The following is a 21,420-nucleotide window of genomic DNA, read 5'->3' on the forward strand; positions in this document are numbered from 1 at the left end:
TTGGGGCAGAGAGTTCTGTCTGAACTTTGCTGTGAAACCTTGGAGTAAAGGGAAGCAAGGTTTATTAGGATCTGAGGTGTGAGATGCTGTACTGTTTCGTCTTAATGTTTTGTTCTTCTTTTATTTTAAGAATTTATTACTTCTGTTTTCATTTGCTCTGAGAAGACATCCCCTTTGCTGATTTGAGCAGCATGCCTCTTGGGACATGGACAATCTGTTTTGCTGTGACCTGCACTTACCTTGCTCTAAGGGTTGCTGCATCTTGGCCTCAGCTACTTTTGCAAAGTTTTGTTTTCTGTGCATTAATGTTTTCACAGAACAAGAGCACCTTATTTGCTCTGGTTTTGTCTTGCGCTTCCCAAGGCTTGGGGTTCTGCAGTGACAAGTCTGGTGTGAGAGTTTTCTTTTTGATACAAACAGGGGTTTAATTTAGTGTTATGCTGTAGTGAGGTAAGCAAGAAAAAAGTCTGTTTGTTTTCTCAAAGGTACGCCTGATGCTCCTCTGGATGTCCAGGTAGAAGCTGGTCCCTCGCCAGGTATCCTCGTTATCAGCTGGTTACCTGTCACTATTGATGCCGAAGGATCTTCCAACGGAGTTCGAGTCACTGGTTACGCTGTGTACGCGGACGGACAGAAGGTATGGAGCTGATACTGTGCAAGGCTGATGTTTGTGCAGGTGGGTGGCTGGAGGCTGGTGCAGGGTCAACGGGGCAACCTCAGAGCTTCAAGACATCGAAAGCAGCCACTGACTGTACAAGTCAGGCATGTGATGAGTGTTAATGTCACTGTGGTGCTCCTGTGACCTGGGCAGGACTGAGAGGTACTTTGTGTATTCATGAGAAGTGGAGAAAAAGGATCATGCTCTAAAAAGGGAGGATTTTTTTTTCTACTGGGAAGGGACTTTTCTGATTAATACTTCATTAGCATAGTACACAGTGGCTAACTTTGCTGCAGGTTGGTAACTTAGGGCAGATCCAGATTTGTGGGATCCCAAGTGGGGACCCAGTAACTGCAGAATGGTTAAATTGCTTTGTGGTGGCATCAGTAGGGAGTTTCATCATTCCTCATATGGGTGCTTAGCTTGTTAATTTGATTCCAATCTCTTCAGAACATAGTAACAGTTCCTTTCTGTGGACTGTCTTTCATGTATGTTTTTTATCCCAGCATTACAGTCTTCCTTTTACCATGTTTGTGGTGTGCCCACCTGAAACATGGGTGGGGAAGAGGCATAATGGTGCTGCCTCACCATGGTGTTGCCAATAAGCCTCAGGAAAGTTAATAACTCATCTTTGCCAGTGATGTTATACCCAAAAGCTGTGACTTTCTCTTTACTGTTAGGGGACGCTTGTTAACTTTGGGTTCAGGAGCTGCCATTCTCAGAAAGGCTGAACTGGGCACAATAAACAACTGTTTCATGGTTCTTTGCTTGCAGGCAATAGAAGTTACTTCTCCAACAGCTGGGAGCATTCTTGTGGACTTGTCCCAGCTTCAGATGTTCCAGGTGTGCCGGGAAGTTTCTGTGAGAACAATGTCTCTGTATGGAGAGTCAGTGGATTCAGTTCCAGCCCAGATTTCCTCAGTCTTGCTGAGAACATCTCGTCACTCTTCAAATTCAGATTCTGCTGTTTCTACTACTTTTACCTCTAGACTGCCCTGCAGAGATCCTAGGGGCTCTCTGTCTGCACGCAGCCCACCCATGCACCAGACAGTGGCACTCTTGCTTCAACAAGTTTCCACTGATATCTCAGATGCCAAATTGACTGATCTTTCTTCCAGCCACGATGGCTCAGCACGATCTCTGCCAGAGAAAGCCTCCTCACCACTGCACCTCTACTCTCCCAGTGCTTCGTTGGTGCACACCATAGGCACTTTCCCAGAGGGATCAGGCGATGCACAAGACAAGAAATGTCTGACTGTGCCTCCTCAGCAAGCTGGCAGCACAGTGTTCCCTGGTGAGGGCACAGAGCCTGGCCCTTCAAAGGAAGCAGAATTGAAAAGCTCAGACAAATGGACAGAGGTGAAGGTAAGCTTAATGTCTCGTGCCTCGTGTGCTGGGAAAGAGAATGAATCATTTTGGGGAATGGAATGACATGCTGCTGTTTGTCTTTCTCCTGTTGTGATGCACTGTTTTATTTGGGCCATCGTCCAGTGGTTGGCAAACCAGGAAACAGCATTGGCTGCTGTTGTGTACCTGCAAGAGCAGAAGACCCTCACTACTTGATTGCGTGTGTGCAACCAGAGCATGAGTAGAGTTATGAAAGCAAGAACTCTTTGGGCTTGGATGGTGAAAAGGATGTTCCTACTGTTTTTCATGTCAGTGTTAGTCAGGCATTGCTGTTGTCTTTGACTTCCAAGAATCTTCTCCAGTTGGGTGGACTTGTGCAAGGCAGACTAAGCCCTGTAGCAAGAAGGGGCACTGCCCAGTGATGTAGCTGTGTCACAGAATCACAGAATGACTGGGGTTGGAAGGGACCTCTGAAGATCATCTAGTCTAACCCCTCTCCCAAGCAGGTTTACCTAGAGCACGTTGCACAAGATGGCATCCAGGTGGGTTTTGAATATCTCCAGAGAAAGAGACTCCACTACCTCTCTGGGCAATCTGTTCCAGTGCTCTGTCACCTCCCTACCCCCCCCCCCCCCAGTAAAGAAGTACCCTCTCAGAAGCCAGAGCTCCTGTGCTTCAGTTTGTGCCCATTGCCTCTCGTCCTGTCACTGGGCACAACTGAAAAGAGACTGGCTCCATCCTCTTGACACCCTCCCCTCAGATATTTATGCACATTGATGAGGTCTCCCCTCAGTCTCCTCTTTTAGAGGCTAACAGACCCAGCTCTTGCAGCCTGTCCGTGTGCGACAGGTGCTCCAGTCCTCTCATCATCTTTGTAGCCCTCCTCTGAACTCACTCTGGTAGTTCTATGTCCCTCTGGTACTGGGATGCCCAGTACAAACTGTCTGTCTTTACACAGCTGTCAACAAAAAGAAGCAGGGCAGAAGGAGTCTAGCTGTCAGATTAAATATGAGATCCAGACCTGCCTAGCTTTTGCCTAAACTCAGGGGGCATTTAGAAACTAGGTGCTGCAGTGTCTAAATCTCCTTTGGAGTCTGATCCTGTGAATATTTGCTAAGTGTGTCTGGTACATAAGGACAAAACTGTACTTTGTTGCAAAATGCAGTGGAGATAGGCTACCTTTTTTAGATGAACGGTTAGCAAAGGAGATGGCTGATAAAGGCCTGCCTGATTTACCCTCCTTGTTCCTGTCTGTGCAGCTGTACTCTCTGTCTATATTCTTCACAGAATCCCATTTTCTTCACAGCACTTACCAGCTCCAGGAAGTGCTGGGATAGTGTCCTCACCTCCAGCTCAAGCTAACCTGCAAGCTAGTGCGCAGGATGTTCCTCTGGAACAGCAGAATGGGAAATGGCCTGGTTGTATGTGTTGGGCTCATCTTGTTCTTGCGGCTCTAAAACTATTTGTTGATATGCTTCTGTGGCCTGTATGTGACATATGAGGTGGCTGGACTTGCACAGGTGCAAAGCACAGTGCTGTAGTGGAAGGGCCCACCTTCAGGTAACTCTAAGGAGGAGTTTGTTCCAGTACAGGCCAGCCTTCTATGATACAAAATTGACTGCCAAAATCTTCATGCACCGAGGACACCGAACACATGGTATTTCAGACAGAGTAGTGGGGTTAAGGGTCCCCTTTTGGTTCACAAGTATTGGATGACATTTCCCCCAGGTTTCTTTTTGCTCCCTGCCAAGAAAGGGCTGGGTGGGGGGTGCAGCAGACTGGTGTCATTCACCTCAGAACTGCTGGCAAGGACACCAAGGTTGAAATTCTCAAATTGTCCTTGAGGGGTCCTTTGCAGAAGAGTAGAAATAGAGCATGCACTGGAGGTGGGGGTGGGGGGGGGCACAGGAAGGTCCTGCAGATGATGCTGTTATCCTGGTGATGCCTTTTTTTTTGTTTGTTTCCCAGATGGAACAATCTGTAACCAAAGCACCTGAGCTAGAGACCCCATCTAACAGTAGCCTGAAGATACATATGGAGACCTGCTGTACGTGCTCTGTGGAAGAGCCACTAAAAAGTCCCAGTACTGAAAGAGAGAGAGAGACAAAGGAGAAGCACTTGACCCCAGAGCCTGTGCCCGCCCCAGGCCAGGCTGACAGGACAGAGAGCACCTCCCGAGATGCAACCGCAGGTGGGAGCAGCTGCCAGGAGTTCCTGAGGTTGTCCCCTGGCAAGGAGGTGATGAAAGAAATGTCCAGAGTGAAAAGAGAGGTTTGTTTTGTATGTTGGTCAAATTTCTGCCTATGGAGGGGGATATAGATTGTATTTGATATCCTTTTTTTTTTTCTTCTTTCTTTTACAGTCTTAAGCTGTACCATTTTTTGCATGTTATAAAGTGTCTGTCAGTTTTGTGTATTCATGCACGTTTGTGTGTGCATGTGCCAATTGCTGCACTGGGTGCTGTCCAATTTATTTCCTAACACACTTTAACTGCATGTGTATGAGAGAATAAAAGTAAAATATTACTTTATTGCTGAAATAGAGAGGATGCCTGAGAGGATTGAAATTGGTTTTGTTTTTCCACAGCAAGAAGAAAAACTGTCTGAAATAGGAAGACGACAGCTTACCCTTTTTGCTGAGCACAACCGTAGTTCAGACCTTTCAGATATTTTGGAAGAAGAGGAAGAAGATGAACTGTCTTCAGAAGCTCTGGAAGAGAAGAAATGGGATTCAAGAGAGCCCTTTTACAGGGAGAATGGAGAAAAGGTAACCTGTAGCAGAGTGATGCTTGTGGGGAGTGCCAGTGCAGCCATCCCATGTCATCAGCTCACAGGAGAAGGTGCTGGTCTGGTTCCAGCTTGGCTAAGTTCCTGCATGCTCTGCTTTTACTCCCAGCATTGTCTTTAAGCTGCTAAAATGCAAGTTCTTCATGAGAGGGGAGAGTGTTTATATGTAATAAATTTGTCCGTGGTTTAAGTAGTTGGAAGAACACAGGATGTAATGTGAACTTCAGAGCCCAGGGTGAAAAATCAATTGTATTGACCAAGTTCTTAATGTAGATGGAAACAGTGAGCACGAAGGAGTCTGTAAAGTCCACCCATCTATGGATTCTGTAGCAATCCACCTTCCCTACAAAGGGAAAATGGTCATGTAATATTTTGGCCTTAGTCCTGCACACACTCCTGAACATGAATCATGTCGTGCAGATGATTTTGTTTAAACCTTGGTGTTCTCTGAATGGAAGGATTGCTTGCAGGAGCAGTGCAATAGTTTTGCAATTCAGATGTTACAAGTGAGAAAATACTGTTTAAGTTGAATTATGAGCAATAATTTATTCATGTTACAAGTTCAAACAGTTAAAGCTATCTGGAGTGTTACAATGCATCTGCATCAGGAAATGTGCTTAAAACTGCATGACTGGGAAGGGATATATAATCATACAAATTATGACAGTTGAAATGAATGCACATGAGGGATGGTATTAAGGCTGGATGACTGAGAAATTAGAAAGATTTGCAGGAAATGTGATCTTCCTGTATTGCAAGAAACGCCCTTATTTCTTTCATGTGATCAAAGAACAGTTGTAGTTCACTGATGCTGAACTGTATGGCTCATAGCCTGCAGCACAGATGGGATGGATCTGCTGAGCATTAAATAGACAGCATCAGAAACTGCAGTGAATCTGGAGTAAATCTGCTGCTGCTTTTTCCCCTTTTGAAGGGGGTTCTGCTTTGGCGGGGAGGGTGGACCTACAGGGCAGTGTGTCAGGAGCCTGGTGGCTGGAGACGTGGGCTCCCTGGGAAGAACATGTTGAAGCTCTAGATTGTGCTAGAAAAAAAAAAGTGATAAAAACAGTTAAAACAGTTTCCCTGGAAGGAGAAAAAGGGGAAATGAGAACAGCTAGAAACACCATTACTAGTCACCTTTTCCTGGACATTTTATTAGCCTGAAAGTGTGTGTTTGTTTGTTTGTTTGGTTTCCCCTGACAAAGAACTACCAAAAAAAACCAACAACATGCACACTCCGAGGGGTTGAGCAAACTGGTGCTTCTTGACCTGGTAAAGTGATTGTTTTCTGTTCTGGCAATGCAGAGTTGATGGCATGAGTGTGACAAGATGCTGAATGGGTAGGGGGCATCAGGGGGAAGGAAGATCTAGGGCACAGAGCTCACTACACTGTTTTGTAATGTAGAGGAAGATGATGGCTGAGGTTGGGCCAAGCCTTGGCAGGCCTATTTTCTAGGCTTCTGCATATTTAGTAATGTTCTGGGTTGTTTCAGGTCTCCTCAGCTGACTCAGGGTTTGTGGGATAAAAGAATGGAGGGGTTCTGATTTTAAAAGTGTAATCTCGGTTATGTTGTTTAACTTTCTTCTTGATTATTAATGGACTACAAAGTCCCAGACCCTTCTCATGTTACAGAATTTCATTATTCTACTTCTTTCAAATACAAAACAGTGTTTTTCTTCAAGATTTGTGTTTTCTGAGTCCCTGGATTCCTTTTGCCTTGATGTGGAAGCTCACACTTGCATAGCTGCAGCTTCAACTTGCTAGAAACCACTTATTATATTAAAACTCAAAAGCAAAGACCCCAGTTTTGTAAATGTCTTACTAGACTGTTTTTTTATGGTTGCATTTATAAATTAGCATGTTACTAATTTGTGCTAACAAAGTAGGGCCTTGAGTGCTCATCGTATGCAGAGTTCTAGGAAGCTGAGCTTGTTCAGTCTGGCAAAGAGGAGGCTAAAGGGAGGTCTAGTAGCTGGTTGCAACTATTTGAAGGATGATAATGAGGAGAAAGCCAAAGTCAAAGGGTGGCAAATAATAAAGAAACAGGCAACAGCCATGAGCTGCAGTTTGGCTCATGTTGGACATAAGTACAGACTTCCTTCCTAGGAAGGTGATGCAGCCCTGGGATGGATCTCATGGGTCAGAGGTGCAGGAGTTCCGTTCTTTGTTGTTTTCCAGCCTCAGCTAAGCAAAACACTGCTATAGTCTTTGTAACACTCCTGATTGCAAGTAGGAGATTGAACTAGACACCTCTGGAGGTCCCTTCTAACCCATTCGAAATATGATTCAAGACCAGCTTTTGCTTGGAAAAAGTTATGGAGGTTGAAGTGATCAATAGGCAGCTTACAACTGCCTTTTCACCCTATCGTGGTTCAGTTTTTAATTACCTCTGCATGGCCAGGCTTGTGGCTGTAGCTTAAAACATCAGTATCTGCATATGCTTTGTTAAGTACTTATAAATGTTTTTAGAAAGTCATGGTAAAAATTACCAGGGAAGTTGGACCAGAGACCTCCAGACATATCTTCTAAGTTAAATGATGGTATGTTTCCAGGATTCTACCCTTTTATTTTACTATAAATGTAGTAAAAGGCAAAACATAACTTACACAGTTGATCCAAAACAAGTTCTAAAATTCAATGTTTTTCCAAAAGTTTTGTGTGACCTGGTAGGCTCTTTCCCAGATTGCAAGTGAGATAGAAGTATGCACGACCCCATTGACATAAAGGACTTTCATGTATATTCATGGCAATGCTGCATTAACCTGGATTTAGAGACAAACTGCTGTAGAGCTGGACCTTGACAGATGAGAGGAAAGGTTTGGGGAAGGTGCTTTATAGCAGAAACATCTTCAAGTTGTCCTGCTATACAGGGTCACTTCCTTATGTTCCAGTGTGAGGACAGAGAGATAAGGGAGGACTCTGGGTCCTTGTGTGGGCACAGGCTGTGAGACTGGTCCCTGTGGAGGGTGGAAGCAGACCAGCTCCAACGTGCAGCGAGCAACTACAGAGGATCTGTGTTGCTCCTGGCCCGTCATCCCAGACTGGGGATTCTGGAGCTGTGGGGAGTCCAGCAGGCAGGATGGAGGGTGTTGTAGACAGTTGTCTGTGCAGAGGCAGAGCCCGGGAGGGAGCTCATCCATGCCTTTCTTGCTTTCTGCTGCATTGCTGATTCATCTGATTGCCTTTGCCAGAAGACCCATTGCTATTGTTTGCTTCCTACCCTTGCTTCTCTGCAGACCACAGTCGCTGCTTCATACCGCTGTGCTGGGAGGGAATCCACTATAACCCTGTCTCTCTTTTTAATGCATATTTCCTCTCTTTTTTTCCTTTGCTTGTCCTGGCTGTTGCTTTTCTCGGGGGCTGGGTACAGATGGATCTTTGTGATACTGACAGCGATGAGGAGATTCTGGAGAAGATACTAGAGCTCCCACTTCAGAAGAACCACAGCAAGAAATTGTTTAGCATCCCTGAAGTGACTGAGGATGAGGATGAAGATGAGGATGAGAAGGGTGTTATGGAGGAAAAGGCAAATGTTCAAGACTCCTTGGAAATGCCTACCTACCATGCAGGAAGGACCGAGAAGCCACTCAGCATCCAGGAGCCATTTCTAAAGGCAGACGGTAGTGATTCTTCCCCAGATCTGTCCGCTGAGACCCCATGGGATGAGTGTACTGTTAAGGAGAGCAGAGGGGATGCTGACCATGAGAGCCCTGGGTTTGAGCCTCTGGGCTGGAGTCAGAAAAGGGCAAACTGGAACCGGGGCTACCAGGAGAATGATCCAAAGCCTGGGACTGGGGCAATCCCCACTCAGAGCAAGAAGAAGGGAAACAACTATCGAGAGAAGATCTGGAGTCAGCCTGAGATGGGTAGGAAGAGACAGAATGATCTCTCAGAGCATTGCAGTCGTCTGCTGGGCAACTGCAGCCAGATGGGAAGTAGATTGTACAGAGCTCCTAGCCTCAGGGAAGAGCTGAACATAGTGAGCAGCGCTGGTGGTAAGGAGGGGTTTGATGTGTACAATCGAGCCAGACAAGGAACCTCACGAAGAAACCACACGAATGCAGTGGTTTCAGGGTTTGGAGAACCAGCTTTGGCAGCAGCACTCTGCTCCAGCCCCAGGAGCCTGGAAATAGATGTTGAATACGACTCTGAAGACGATCAGGATTCAACCTGTGCATCTCCCCCTGAGAGCAGGCTGTGGCCAGAAAGGTCCCAGAGCTGTGCGGGGGATTGGAGTGATTGCTCCAGTCAATCTGAGGTTGTCCACATGGATGGCAGAAGGGACCTGACCAGACTGGAGATGTTGGAAGAGCAGGACATGGAGTGGGCTGGGTATCCAAACCACCACCTGCAATTCTTCTGCCAGGAGAAGGAGGCACTGAGGTGTGAGAGCAGCTCTGAGGAGCAGGGCTGGGATCTGGACTGTAAGTCACCTGTCTGGAGAAGGAGGCTCGAACATCCTTGGAAGGGGATACGTAGCACCTCCTTGCACAAAAGGGTTGGGTGACTTTTCCTATTCTGGTTTTGAAGCAGCTTGCAGTGGCGTTAGCTTCCCTTCTGCTTCCCTGGCCTGCCTGTATCTTGCTTTGTTCAGTGTTGTCCAGAAAAAGGACCCTCTAGGACCGTCTGGAAGAATATCTGGGAGATTCTGTAGTTCTGTGCTGCTTCGTGCCTTTTCTTGTATTAGCTGCTTCTGCTTTTCCTGCTAAATGACTGAGTGTCACCGATGCAGTATTCCTTTTCGCACTGGGTCTTCCTACCTATAGCAGGAGGCTGTGGGACTCAAATGAGAATCCCTGGTGAAATAAGCTGATTTGTGAAAACTTTGTGTAGATGATGACTGTAATGTCATTGCCTTCATTTGAAATGCCCTTTCCTGCGTCCTTGCATCCCCGTTGTCAGGCTGGGTGTTTGCCTGTATTTAGTTCTCTTTTCCACCTCCCATAGTATTTTCAGCTCTAGAGTGTCCCTGAAGAGGAATGTTGCATTTGGATGCACTGCGCTTTGTGGAGTGCATTTAGGCTGAGCACTGTTCACGTGAGTTGGAAGGCAGAGGCTGCTACTAACTCTCTGGTGGTTCCTGTTGCAGGCGTCTGGTAATAAAGATCCTAGGGGCCAGGAGCTGTCTGGCTCAGCTGCCTGGCAGGCTCCCAGCAGAAGAGGGAACAGGAGTGTAAGAAGAAGTCAAATGCAGAAACCTTTGCTCTCTAGTCCAGGTGAGTGGGGAAGGAGGGGAGAGTCATGCAGCAGAAGAGGGGGAGGCTGTTGGAAATTGCATGGGGGAGGCTAATAGTATTTTAGCCATGCAGGTCTATGGCACGGAAATGGTGCTTACATTATATCTGGTGTGTCGCCTGACTACTTCCAGGTCCTCCAAGAAGTGCTGCATCAGCAACTGCTGTTAAAGATGATGGCATTAGAATATTTGTGGCCCTCTTTGACTATGATCCTGTTTCTATGTCTCCTAACCCTGATGCAGCAGAAGAGGAGCTCCCATTTAAGGAGGGGCAGATCCTGAAGGTAGGAGCAGATCTTAGTGAACATCTACTCTATATGGAGCCAACTCTTGTTCCAGGGACAGCATAAACTTTGGGAAGTGGAGCTTCCTCATCTTGGGAGTTTCCTTAGATTCCCTTTCTCTGTTGTCTTTGTGTCTTGGTCCCTGTAGTGTAAACAGTCCTTGGCCTGTCTTTTACCTTGCAGGTGTGTGGAGACAAGGATGCTGATGGCTTTTACCGGGGTGAATGTGCAGGAAGAGAGGGTTACATTCCATGTAACATGGTATCTGAAATCCAGGTGGAGAATAATGAAATCAAGAGGCAGCTGCTAAAGCAAGGGTTCCTTCCTGCCGACACACCAATGGAGAGCATAGGTACTGTATCTCCTTTATGTGTGTTGTGCCCTCATGCATCCTTGCTGAAAACTGTAGAAAGCTCAGTTGTGCTGTCAAGTTTTGTGGCCAATGCAGCCCACCAAAATGGCTCATCACCAGGGTCTGAATGCTTGTTTAGTGGCTACAGCGGTGGCAAGAAGGGATGTCTGAGATCTTGGTTCATACCAGATTCTAGAGTGGGACAGCACTGCCCAGAGCTGCATTTGCAGCTGCTTGAGTTGGTCCAGTGCTTGAAGTATTGTGCTTTTGAACTCCACACAGAAGCTGGTGAAGCTGATCCTCAGTAGAGGAGGAGGAACAAAAGTTTGAAGAGCAGCTGAAGTTTGTGAACACAGTTTTCACTTTTGTGCTCTCTTGTTTTGTGAGTTTGTAAATGAGCCTGTAGGCTCTTAGGTGACAGAATTTTCAATGTGGGAAAGGAGGAAGATGGGCAGAGACTCATAGTGAATGGTAGGAAGGGTTTGAGACAGCAAGGCAGTCAGGCAAGAGTGTACAATGGGTAGACCCTGGTCCGTGGGCTGTTTCTCACTCCCTGAAGTACATGGTTCAGTGGTTTACGCACTGCAGAGGCTTTCCTGTTTCTTTCCACTCATGTTCAGAGAGAGGAGAGGAATCTTCCCTGGGATTTGCAGCTATTACTGCTTGGGCTGGGTTAGACTGCAGTTGCAGGGCTGTGAGCTGCCCTGAGACTGCTGTCAACATACTGTGTCCCACCTGTCTGGCTTTTATCCCCCCGTCTCATCCCGTGCTTGTTTTTGTACTCTCTGCTACCAGTGACAATTCTTTGACCTTTTCCACTTGTTAAAACGAGAGGAAATTTGTGTTTTGGCCAGCCACCTTTTCCTCACCAGTTCAGCAGGCTGAAACAGCACACGTATGAGGTTTTTGGGTGCTTGGGGTGGCAAAGGACTGAGCTGTTCTCACAGACAGTCAAGGAAAAATGAAAAAGAAGCGATCAAACTTGTTTCTGTTCCCCTTCATTGAGACCTATTGTCCAGCCCTTGAGACTAAGGGTCTAATCATGCCCAACTGCTAAATGTGGGTCTCTGGAAGGTGAGTCCTCATGAGCACAGGACTTGGAGGCAGTTGCTTTCACTTTGTGGCTGTGTGCTTTTTGGTAGGTTTGTGTCTGTTGGCCCCTCTCATGTCTACGGAGAGCAGAGATTTTACTGAGGCTTTTTTCACCCCTGGAACATTCATAATGTTTCTCTTGAATTTATTCCCTGGTACCCAGAGGTGATTTGATGCCTGTGGTGGGCTTTGTACCTGTCTGGATGTACAGGGCTCTCTGTTCCCTCCCATGTTGCGTCCTCTCAGAATAAAAACCTTAATAGCTCTGAGACTGCATGAAACGTAGTGGATTTGAAAGTTTCCAGAAGAGTGGGGATAGTGAAAAAGATACGTGGGGGTGTGTGCAGAGATGGTAAACCTTGTTCCCTTACACAGCTGGGCTGTAAGTGCCTCAGTTTTCCTGCTGTTGTAAACTGGTATTACAGCCTGGTAATTGAGGGAATGCCTCTAAGGGGTTGGTCTGGGTACTCCTGCAGGCTCTGCTGGGGACTTTTCTAGGGATGTATGTGCTGGCTTCTATAGAAATCCTCCCTTTTCTGGAACTTCAAGGGACATGTTCAAGCATTGAAGAGCCATACAGGGGCAGTGGCTGTGTTTGAACATTTTGTACAATGAGAGGCTGAGGAATTGTGGCTTGTTTAGCTAGGAGAAGAGAAGGCTTGGAGTATGTGAAGAATGACTTCTGGCAGCCCTCTAGCACCTTAAAAGAGGTTAGCGAGCAGGCACAACCAGGCAGTTCATGGTACTGCATGGCTGAAGGAAAAGGGAAAATAATAATCAGTTGAGAGTTTTGATCAAATAAAAGAAACACATCTCTCACTATGAGGATAAATAAGCATTGGTACAGGACTCAAGAGGTGAGGGAATCCCTGTCCTGAGAGTTTTTCAAGACCCAGTGAGGCAAAGCCTTGAGCAGCCTGGTCCAAATCCAGTATCGACCCTGTTTTGTTCAGAAGTTTTAACAAGAGACATCCCAAGATCCCTTCCCACTTGAGCTGATGGGATTCACTTCACGTGGCATTTTTCAGGTATGAATGGTACAAAGGCTTTATTTTATCTTTGTGGTGCTGCTTCTGAAAGATAAAATGCAGCTAAGTGGCAAAGTTTGTCGGATGTGTACTGTGGCGTCAATTATGGGCAAAAATACAATGTGGAATTCTGTATATATCTAGGATGTGGATCATGCCTAGTCTGAGTCCACATACAATAAATAGAGATTGGGGCCTTGTGCACAGAAATCACAGTGTCTGCTTCCCAGGGGAAGCATGTCATGCCACTCTGTTGCGTGTTCACTCTTCAAGATGCTTTTCACTTTCCATTCACTGTCTGTTTCTCTTGTCTATTTATTTGCTTTTTTTGGGTTTTTATTAAGGAAATGGCACATTTTCTCCACCTCCACGCCGCCAAACCGTCCCTCCTCCAAAACCCAGACGCTCCAAGAAAGGTCTGTGTCACCCACTGCTTCCTCTTTGTTTCTTGCAATAGGATTACAGACTGCATTGAATTTTTACTGCTTGCTTACAGGACCCTCAGATGTTTGTCTCTGTACGACTGCTAGGAAGTGGAAAGAGCTTCCATCCCTGCTGATGTTAAGTTTTTTTAACAACAGTAATGTCTTTTATAGTTTTGGAGCTTGACCTCTGCGTCCTATTACATCCTTGAGTCATGGTTACTGGCTTAGACTTTGAGTTGCATGAACAGTTTGCTTCTGTTTTTTGCTGCTGTGGCGTTTGTTCTTTTGATTGTTGTTTGTCAGTTATGTGGTGTGGACACTGTTGAAAGATGAATATCCATTGATAAGATGTTTTCTTTCCCCAGCAGAACTGGATAAACAGGAGAAGCACAAGTCTCAAACAGGTAAGAATTGCTCTTTCTTACTATAAGAAGGGGAATGTTACATTGGCATGATCATAATACAGACACTAGTTTTGTGGTCATGGGCCAATCCAACATCCTGTATCACAGAATGGTTGAGTTTGGAAGGGACCTCTGGAGTCTACCTAGTCCAACCCCTCTGCCAAGCAGGGTCACCTAGTACTCATTGCACAGGGTTGCATCCAGGCAGGTTTTGACTATCTCCAAAATGGAGACTCCACAACCTCTATGTTCCTCAACTCCACAACCTGTTCCAGTGCTCTGTCACCCTTACAGCAAAGAAATGTTTCCTCATATTCAGCCAGAACTTCCTGCATTTCAGTTTGTGCCCATTGCTTCTTGTCCTGTAGCTGTAAGTCATCATTCAGAGCACTGTAAGAGAATGGTCATTCTCAGAAAAGAAGAGTTGTAGTTCTTTATTAGTGACTGCAGTGGCCTTTGACTAAACAAGGGATTGTTTGGAGGAGAAGGGCACACATGGTTTTGCTTTGCAAGGGCAGGGTAATCTCTCATTCATCTGATGCTGCGATCCTTAAAATCCAAGGTCCCATGAAGGAGTTCTCTCTATGCTTAGGTGCTCTGTGATTTATTGATGTCAAGAGAGTTCAAGCCTGCAAACACCCCGCTAACCCATACAATGGATCAGATCTGTAAGATGAAGGACTGGACAGTTTGTGTTTTCTGTCGTGTCAAGCTTTGCTTTTGTAGAGTCAGAGCAGGTCTTTAATGGGGCTGAGCAGGTAGGTGGTTGTAAAAACGCAGGGTGTTGCCTGCACTTCCCTTTGTGCTGAGCTTTGTGCTGGTGTGGCTGGACTGCCTGTTGATGTTGTTTAGGGTCTTGCTGTTTCCTTGGCACTTATTTATTCCTCAGGATAATTTTTACATGTAGAAAAGAGAAATATCCATTTGAGACACTGTAAAGAGACTGCTGTCTTGTGTGTTCGTGTCTGTTAGTATATTAAAAAATAAATAAATAAATAAAATTCCTGTATATATAGGCAGGATACCAGGATACTGCAAGTGAGAGATGTCACTGGTTCTGTGAGTTAATGCAGGAGATCAGAAATCTGCTTTATCAGATTATCTCAGGGTCCTCTAAGATCTCTTGCTCATTCAGTTTCCCTCTTGTATTCATTTTATTCAGTTTACTCCCAAGAAGAGTGAAGAGCTGCTGTGACTTGGTATTTTGTCCTTTGGCTTCCAGCTCAGCATGTTTTGTTATGTTTTTGTCCTCCAGGACAGAAGCATCAGGACTTTGAAGCTGAACTACTTACTCCTCGAAGTATGATGGCTGTCTTTGACTATAATCCTAAGGAGAGCTCTCCAAATGCAGATGCAGAGGTAACCAGCAGCTGCTCAGTCCTCCAATACCTTTCTTTTTCCACTCTTTTTTTCTTTTGTCCTGAGACACTTAAGACATTGGTCTTAAGACAAAGATAATTATAATTGGTCTTAAGACTAAGATAATTATAGCATGGCAAAATAATGACTAAAACTGTTTGGCTGAAGTCATAAAATATAAAGTTTGCCAGTAAATTCTCTCATGCATTCCTTAATAACAGTGGTCAGTTATTATTCTGTGAAGAGTATGAAACAACACACCCCTAATCATTTTCAGTATTTGTCTCTGTGAAGCTATTAGAGCATCTTATGGCCTTGTAGCATCCTGTAAGTGTTTAGACAGGACTAAACAGCCCCAGCTGCTAGCAACTGTACGGGGCATCCTGTGGTAAATGGAAATACCCGATTAAGGGTCAGAATTGATTTCTGATACTTATGGTGAATGTGTCTTTATGGAGCATGTCTTTTGTGTTAGCTACCTGTGTAGGTCTTTGTTCAAGCAAGAACACTTAATTCCAATTTAATGGACCAGTCCTCTACGCTCGGCTTTTCAAGCAGTCTCTACATATAATCCAAACAGTGATTCTGTGGATAAATATGTTTCTGATGGAAAGATTGTAAAACAAAATCCTTCCAGCAAAAAAGACTTTCTGAATTAGAACATGCTCTGTTTCTGTTCCTCTGTAGCAGCATCAGTCTACTCTGAGCAAACATATACATGGAAAGAATCTGAATACTAACCCCATAATTAGTAAAAAGAATGTATGGCCAAGAGGTGGCACAATACAGGTAATGCTTGACACCCAGTCTGTGTGTTTTATGAACAAAAGAGCCTGCTTCTGAGGACAGAGTATTTTGGGTTTAATGGATTATTTTAGGAGAGAGACAATAAAAACATGCATCAACCAGCATTTATGTAGGTATTCACACATCTGACTGAAGAATTTTTTTGAGCCCTTGTCAACAAGGTGCTGTTGACATTGCATTATTAGAGGTGTTCCCCATTCTAACTCACAGGAAATTTGGTCACTTGATTTGCTGGAAAGCTGCATTTGGTGTTTCTGAACCTGCAGCAACACCTAATAGGATCAGCTGTGCAGTTCTCTGTGAGTGAAGTTCCCTAGAAGTTGTTTTCTGCTAGGACAAAGTCATTCACTGCCATCAGTAGGAACCTGAACCTGCAGCCTCAGGAGAGAAATCGAGTACTGGGAATTAAATAAAGTAAATATATCAGAAGTAGGTCTCTTCGAGCCAATGCTTCCATTGGTCTGGGAATTGCATGTAAAGACGTCTTCAGTGGGTCTTGCCCATTATGCAGCCTGTTGAAAGATTCCACCTCTTCTATCTTAGAGCAACTGTTTCACTGTAACTGGGGGGATTCCTTCCGTTAGAAGAGAATTCATATATCCTTGGCCTTGGTCTTGTGCTCCAAGGAGTACCCTGAGCATTGCATACAGAACAGTCATCTGAGGTAAAGGGGGATTTAGTGTTTATATTAAAAGGAAAAAAAAAAAAAAAAAAGGCATTTCTGGTGCTTGTTTAGTTTGTTCTTTGCACCCCTTTCTATAACAGGTGGTAGGTACCATTTTGAAGTTCTATTAAAATTGGTTTACGAGACAAATTTTGCTCTTATCCTACTTTATGAAATGCTTACTCAACAATGAATTCCACAGTTTCCAAGGTTGGTTGTTCTGCATTCTGTTCCTGCAAGTCTTATCACAATGGCCTCCCTCACTCATGGTGAGATTGTGTAAGCAGCCCAGGGCAACCTTGTGAGAAATTCCAGGCAGTGCTCCTCCTGTGACTATTGTTTCCTTTTGTTCATTGCAGGCTGAACTGACTTTCAGCGCAGGGGACATTATCACTGTGTTTGGGTCCATGGATGATGATGGATTCTATTACGTAAGTATTGGGGTTGGCTGGGTCCTTTGGCTACGTCTGAAATCCTTGGATTCAATCTAGTGGCAGGAGAGCAAAAATTAGGGGACAAAATATTCTGCTGCTGGAACACATGAACACATGCCTCCTTAGAATAAACAGATTGTTTCTTGCAGTCCGTGTTCTCCTCTAAACCTAGTATTCCAAATGGTTCTGAGTTTCTTTCTTGGACTAAATTGACTGCAGGTTTCCCAAAGCCTAAGATGTGTTTACTGCACATACATTAGTTGCATCAGCATCTGCTACAAGCTGATTTGTTGCCAAGGACTCTGACACATGGTCTTAACCAGGACAGGAGGCTAACATATAAGAACAAAACCTATGCTGATCCCCATCCTGCAACACATCAACAAACCAACTTCAACAAACATTGATATCTGTTTAATTTACTGTGGATAGCTGGGGACCGTGCCTGCCAGCAAGCTGTGTGTTAGACATGTTTCTTAGCCCTTGGATCATCCCTCTTTTCCTGCACAGAAAACAGTATGCATTCATACATCAAAGTTGAGGTGCACCACTAGATGAGGTCTGGAGGCATTGTTAGGAATGTTTTGTTTGACTTCCTTCATGGCGTTGGTCAGACAACATTGCTGGGGTTGTTTTGTCTCACCCAGCTACCTCTTGTTGAAATAGAGACAAATTTTTGGAAAGACAGCCAAGCTTGGTTTGCAGCTCCAGATGTCAGTGAGCATAGAGACAAGGCCTACAGGGCATTGCACTAGCAGTACTTCATTCTTTAAAAAATTAAATACCAGAACAAATGAAAGGCCTTTAGGAATCCTGTGGCACAATCATGTTCCAGTTGCTTCCAGGTTATTAGTAAAATTTTTTTGAGTTTATAAAGTGCAAATAGTCTTCATAGTCTACAACTTAGAGGTGTCTGTCCATGCTGCTGGAATACATTTGTCATAGCTTGCCATCATCTTTTCTTCCTTTACACTCATGTGTTTTTGCATTTTGAATTGTTCCACAACTAAGCAAGAATGTGAGTTGTGAAACTTACTGAGGATGCTTCCAACATGAATGTGCTCCTGGGCTTCTCTCAGGCCATAGCATAGCCTTCTTGGAATAGGGCTGCACCTCTATTTATTTTTCCATCAGCCAGGAAACCTGATACGGGAACTAAACGTTGATCTTTCAGGGAGAGCTGAACCAACAGAGAGGGCTTGTCCCATCAAACTTCTTGGAAGCTGTAACTTCAGATGGAGGCATGGTTGAGGAACTTCATTCAAAAGATAAAGATGCTTTTCCACCAAGTTCTGAGAGCCAGGTAAGATTGTGAGACTCTGCATAGTACAGACATCCAAGCTGTGACATGGTTGGAGAGTGGGTGTTGCACAGCATGCAGCATCTGATGGAGTGATTTAAATTATTGCATGTAGCTTGATTCATCCCATGGGAGTCCAGAACTTTAGAAGGGAGCACCGGGAGCTCTTCTTAAAGACAGTATAGTACAAAATGAGACACAAAGCAAGAACATTTTCTGGGACCTTGTGCTTGTTATTGTCATGTGAGCAAAGAACATCACAGGTCCCACCAGCAAGTTCTTCAGATGCACACAAAGGTCAGTGGTGAAATCCTGCTGCAAGCAAAGCAGTTCAGCCAGATCCCCAGACACATGAAATTCCTCATATTTGCTCATATCCATGCCAAGGAGTTCTGGAGTTATTGACACCTAAGCACCAATGCTTTTCCACCCATCCCAAGTTAGATGTATCTTAAATCTGTCCAAGGAGTATTCAGGAAAAAAACAAAACAAACAAACAAACAAAAAAAAACATAGAGGGAAGGATCAAACAGATCTGAGGAGTGGATCCACAGGCTAAGGCTATGGGAGCAACCCACAGATGCAAGGGGTTCAAAGGTTGGGCTATCTCCCTTGCATTATGTTTCTGATACTTTTCAAGCAAATGCTTAAGCAGGACACTGGGGTCATCTGCCAGATTCAGTCAGTCCTCAGAAAGCAAGGCCAAAAGTGTGACACCTCTCTGGTCACTGCCTGTGCTGTGGCATTCTAGACAGTGGGAGGCAGGGAGTGACACAGCCTCGTCCCAGTTCAAATGTACTTATTCCTCAACCTTCAGTTCTTCACGGAGAGGTTATTATACAGGCCCTTAAAAGTGTGGAAGAGCAGGCCTAGATTGGCTTTGAGGCAATCCTTAAGGAAGTATGCGGTCCTAAATCCTCCTCTGTCAAACTCTTCACTGGTGTCACCCTCGCTTTCCATCTGTCTGCAGTGTCATTTGTCTTATTTTTCATTCCCTGCTCCTCCTTTACTCACTTCCCACTTACCTTTCAAATGCTGCCTGGACTTGCACAAGCTCTACCTACAGCCCCCTCTTTTGCTTCCAGGCATTTGAAGCTTTGTTGGTGTAATGTTTGTCCCACAGCCTCAATGTCTTCTTATGAGGGAAAGTGGAAGGACAGCCTCAGAAATAAGATTTGAGGGTAGTTGGCTGGATCATCTTCTAAACCCAGAAGTGGTTTTGGACCCTTATGTTTGCCTGTTTTGGATACTCAGTTACTTTGATCTCAGCCAACAAGGGCTGGTCCTTGCTGAGCAATCAGAGAAATTAATGAGCTGTTACTACCAGGGTTTAGCAGCTATGAGCTTACAAGATGCTCCTCCTTGATGCTTTACAGTTTGCCACTGCTCCTCTCCTCTCTCCGCTTTCCATTGTGGCTGGGTTCAGCAGGAGGTGATTGTTCACCTGGACACAGCAGTTTGGCCCATATATCCTTGGATGCTCAAAGCTGTATTTTTTTTTTGTGATTCATGACACCTTTTTTAAACAGGAATACCTCTTGAACATGATAAACCCTCCTAATATAGACCTGTTTCAGGCTTGCCTGGCCTTCAGTTCATTTGTGTTTCTATGCCAGAGATGCAACAGAGCTTTTCATTGCATTTGATCAGACTTGGGGTTTGCAGAGCGGGAAGCCTTAGGCCAGGATAGATTTGGTAGCTTTGTCACTTGGCCAATCCATGAGCTGCTGTTCCTTGTGAAGTCTGGGAACTTGGAAAATTCAGTTCTTGATGCTTAAGCCAATTTTGTATCACTGGGAGTCAACATTAACTATGCAAGCATGACTTTCTGTTGTCTGTTTCTATGTGGTGGCAGACAGTTTCCTGTCCTGCTGCCTTCCTGCTTCACCAGCACACCTGTCCTTGGTGATTCTGGCTTAACAATCTAATTATGTGCAGTCCTGCTTGTGCTTTGCAGTCCAGCTCCATCTAAACAGCTTCCAAATAGGAAGGGAATGTTTGCCCCCATGTAAAACAGTATATTTATCCTGCTCATAATGAAGCTTGTACTAGATAACTGCATTTAGTTATGTTTAGTGAGTCCTGAGAAGAGACCTGACCCACTGAGTTTTTGGCTGTGTCATCAGTTACAGCATCCTGACCTATGAGCAAAACACTTGAAGGGTAAGGCAAGAAGAAACATGTTCTCCTATAGAAAACATATTTTAAGGGCCATCCCCGAGCTGTCATAAACTGAGTGATACAGCCAAGCATGAGGCTTTCCAAACTCTGTCATATTCATTCTGCAGAGTTTATGAACATGCTAGTTAAGTGTGGTTTTGGCATGTATATGTAGGCAGAACACATACAGCTGCTCCTGTTTGGGATGAGACGGGGCGGGAGAACAGGGCTTATGCAAAAAATCACCAAAGACAGAAGATGCATGGCAGCCTCTAGAGAAGTATTGTTTGAATGTTCTGGGACACAACATAGCAAAAGTCTCCCAACAAATTTGCCAGTTTCATCTTGAGACCTAACACATCAGCAAGCATGCATACTCACTATGGTATTAACATCAGAGCTTTGGATTGTATTAAAGCTAGTTCCAGTCTTAACAGAAGCTTCTCCAGCATGACCACGAATGATTTTAAAATTGCCTGTAACTTCTTGGATTTAAAATTTTCACCATGTATGTTCTTCCCATTTCCCTTCTCCTTGATGCTATGCCAAAGGCCTGAGGGTAAGGACAATTAACTTTCCAAATTGAACTGGGGAAGGTGAATTATTAGAATTATTTTTGAGTAAATCTTAAAGTGCTGGCATCTGAAAAAGGTAAAGCAGTTTGACTTTCAAAGTAACGTCGTTTTGGTATTAGACTGAGCAACAAAAAATGCAGTACAAAGAGGAGTGTCCAAGAAGTTATGATCACAAACTAGGGTGCTGAAGCACTCATGTTCACCAGCTATGAGCAGTTTACCTTAATGCTGTGGCTATTGAATGAATATTTTTGCCTCACTAATATGCAGTTTTTGTCAAAGACCGTTTGTAAAACAACTTCAGAAAGTATTCAATTCTAATTGATTTCATGTATTTATTTCTGCCGTGGTGGTTCTTTTCTTCAGAGAATGAGGAAGAGAAGAGTCCAGTGATAGATATGAATGATACATAGAGAGAGAGCAACCATGTAAGTTTGTGTGAGAAGATCTCTTCAATTTCCCACCCAGCTTAGCCTATTAAAGGGTCCTGCACTTGCAATTTACTCCT

At 44.6% G+C, this 21,420-nt stretch overlaps 1 protein-coding gene across 12 annotated transcripts in view; it reads left to right on the forward strand.

Annotated features, from left to right (window-relative positions):
* TSPOAP1 (TSPO associated protein 1) overlaps window positions 1-21,420 on the forward strand; it is a 68,843-nt gene that overhangs the window by 43,059 nt on the left and 4,364 nt on the right. For 4 of the 12 annotated variants that reach the window (XM_038165667.2, XM_027446022.3, XM_072026237.1 and 1 more), the window contains 13 exons: window positions 486-637; window positions 1,433-2,023; window positions 3,974-4,276; window positions 4,592-4,771; window positions 8,163-9,290; window positions 9,882-10,008; window positions 10,161-10,312; window positions 10,496-10,664; window positions 13,129-13,200; window positions 13,575-13,613; window positions 14,869-14,972; window positions 16,803-16,874; window positions 18,052-18,180. In XM_038165667.2, the coding sequence (XP_038021595.2) occupies window positions 486-637; window positions 1,433-2,023; window positions 3,974-4,276; window positions 4,592-4,771; window positions 8,163-9,290; window positions 9,882-10,008; window positions 10,161-10,312; window positions 10,496-10,664; window positions 13,129-13,200; window positions 13,575-13,613; window positions 14,869-14,972; window positions 16,803-16,874; window positions 18,052-18,180 (3,218 nt within the window). The other 8 variants (XM_038165666.2, XM_038165663.2, XM_072026235.1 and 5 more) reach the window with 8 other exon arrangements.

Source organism: Anas platyrhynchos, chromosome 20 (assembly GCF_047663525.1).
Source record: "Anas platyrhynchos isolate ZD024472 breed Pekin duck chromosome 20, IASCAAS_PekinDuck_T2T, whole genome shotgun sequence".
Lineage (NCBI taxonomy): Eukaryota > Metazoa > Chordata > Aves > Anseriformes > Anatidae > Anas > Anas platyrhynchos.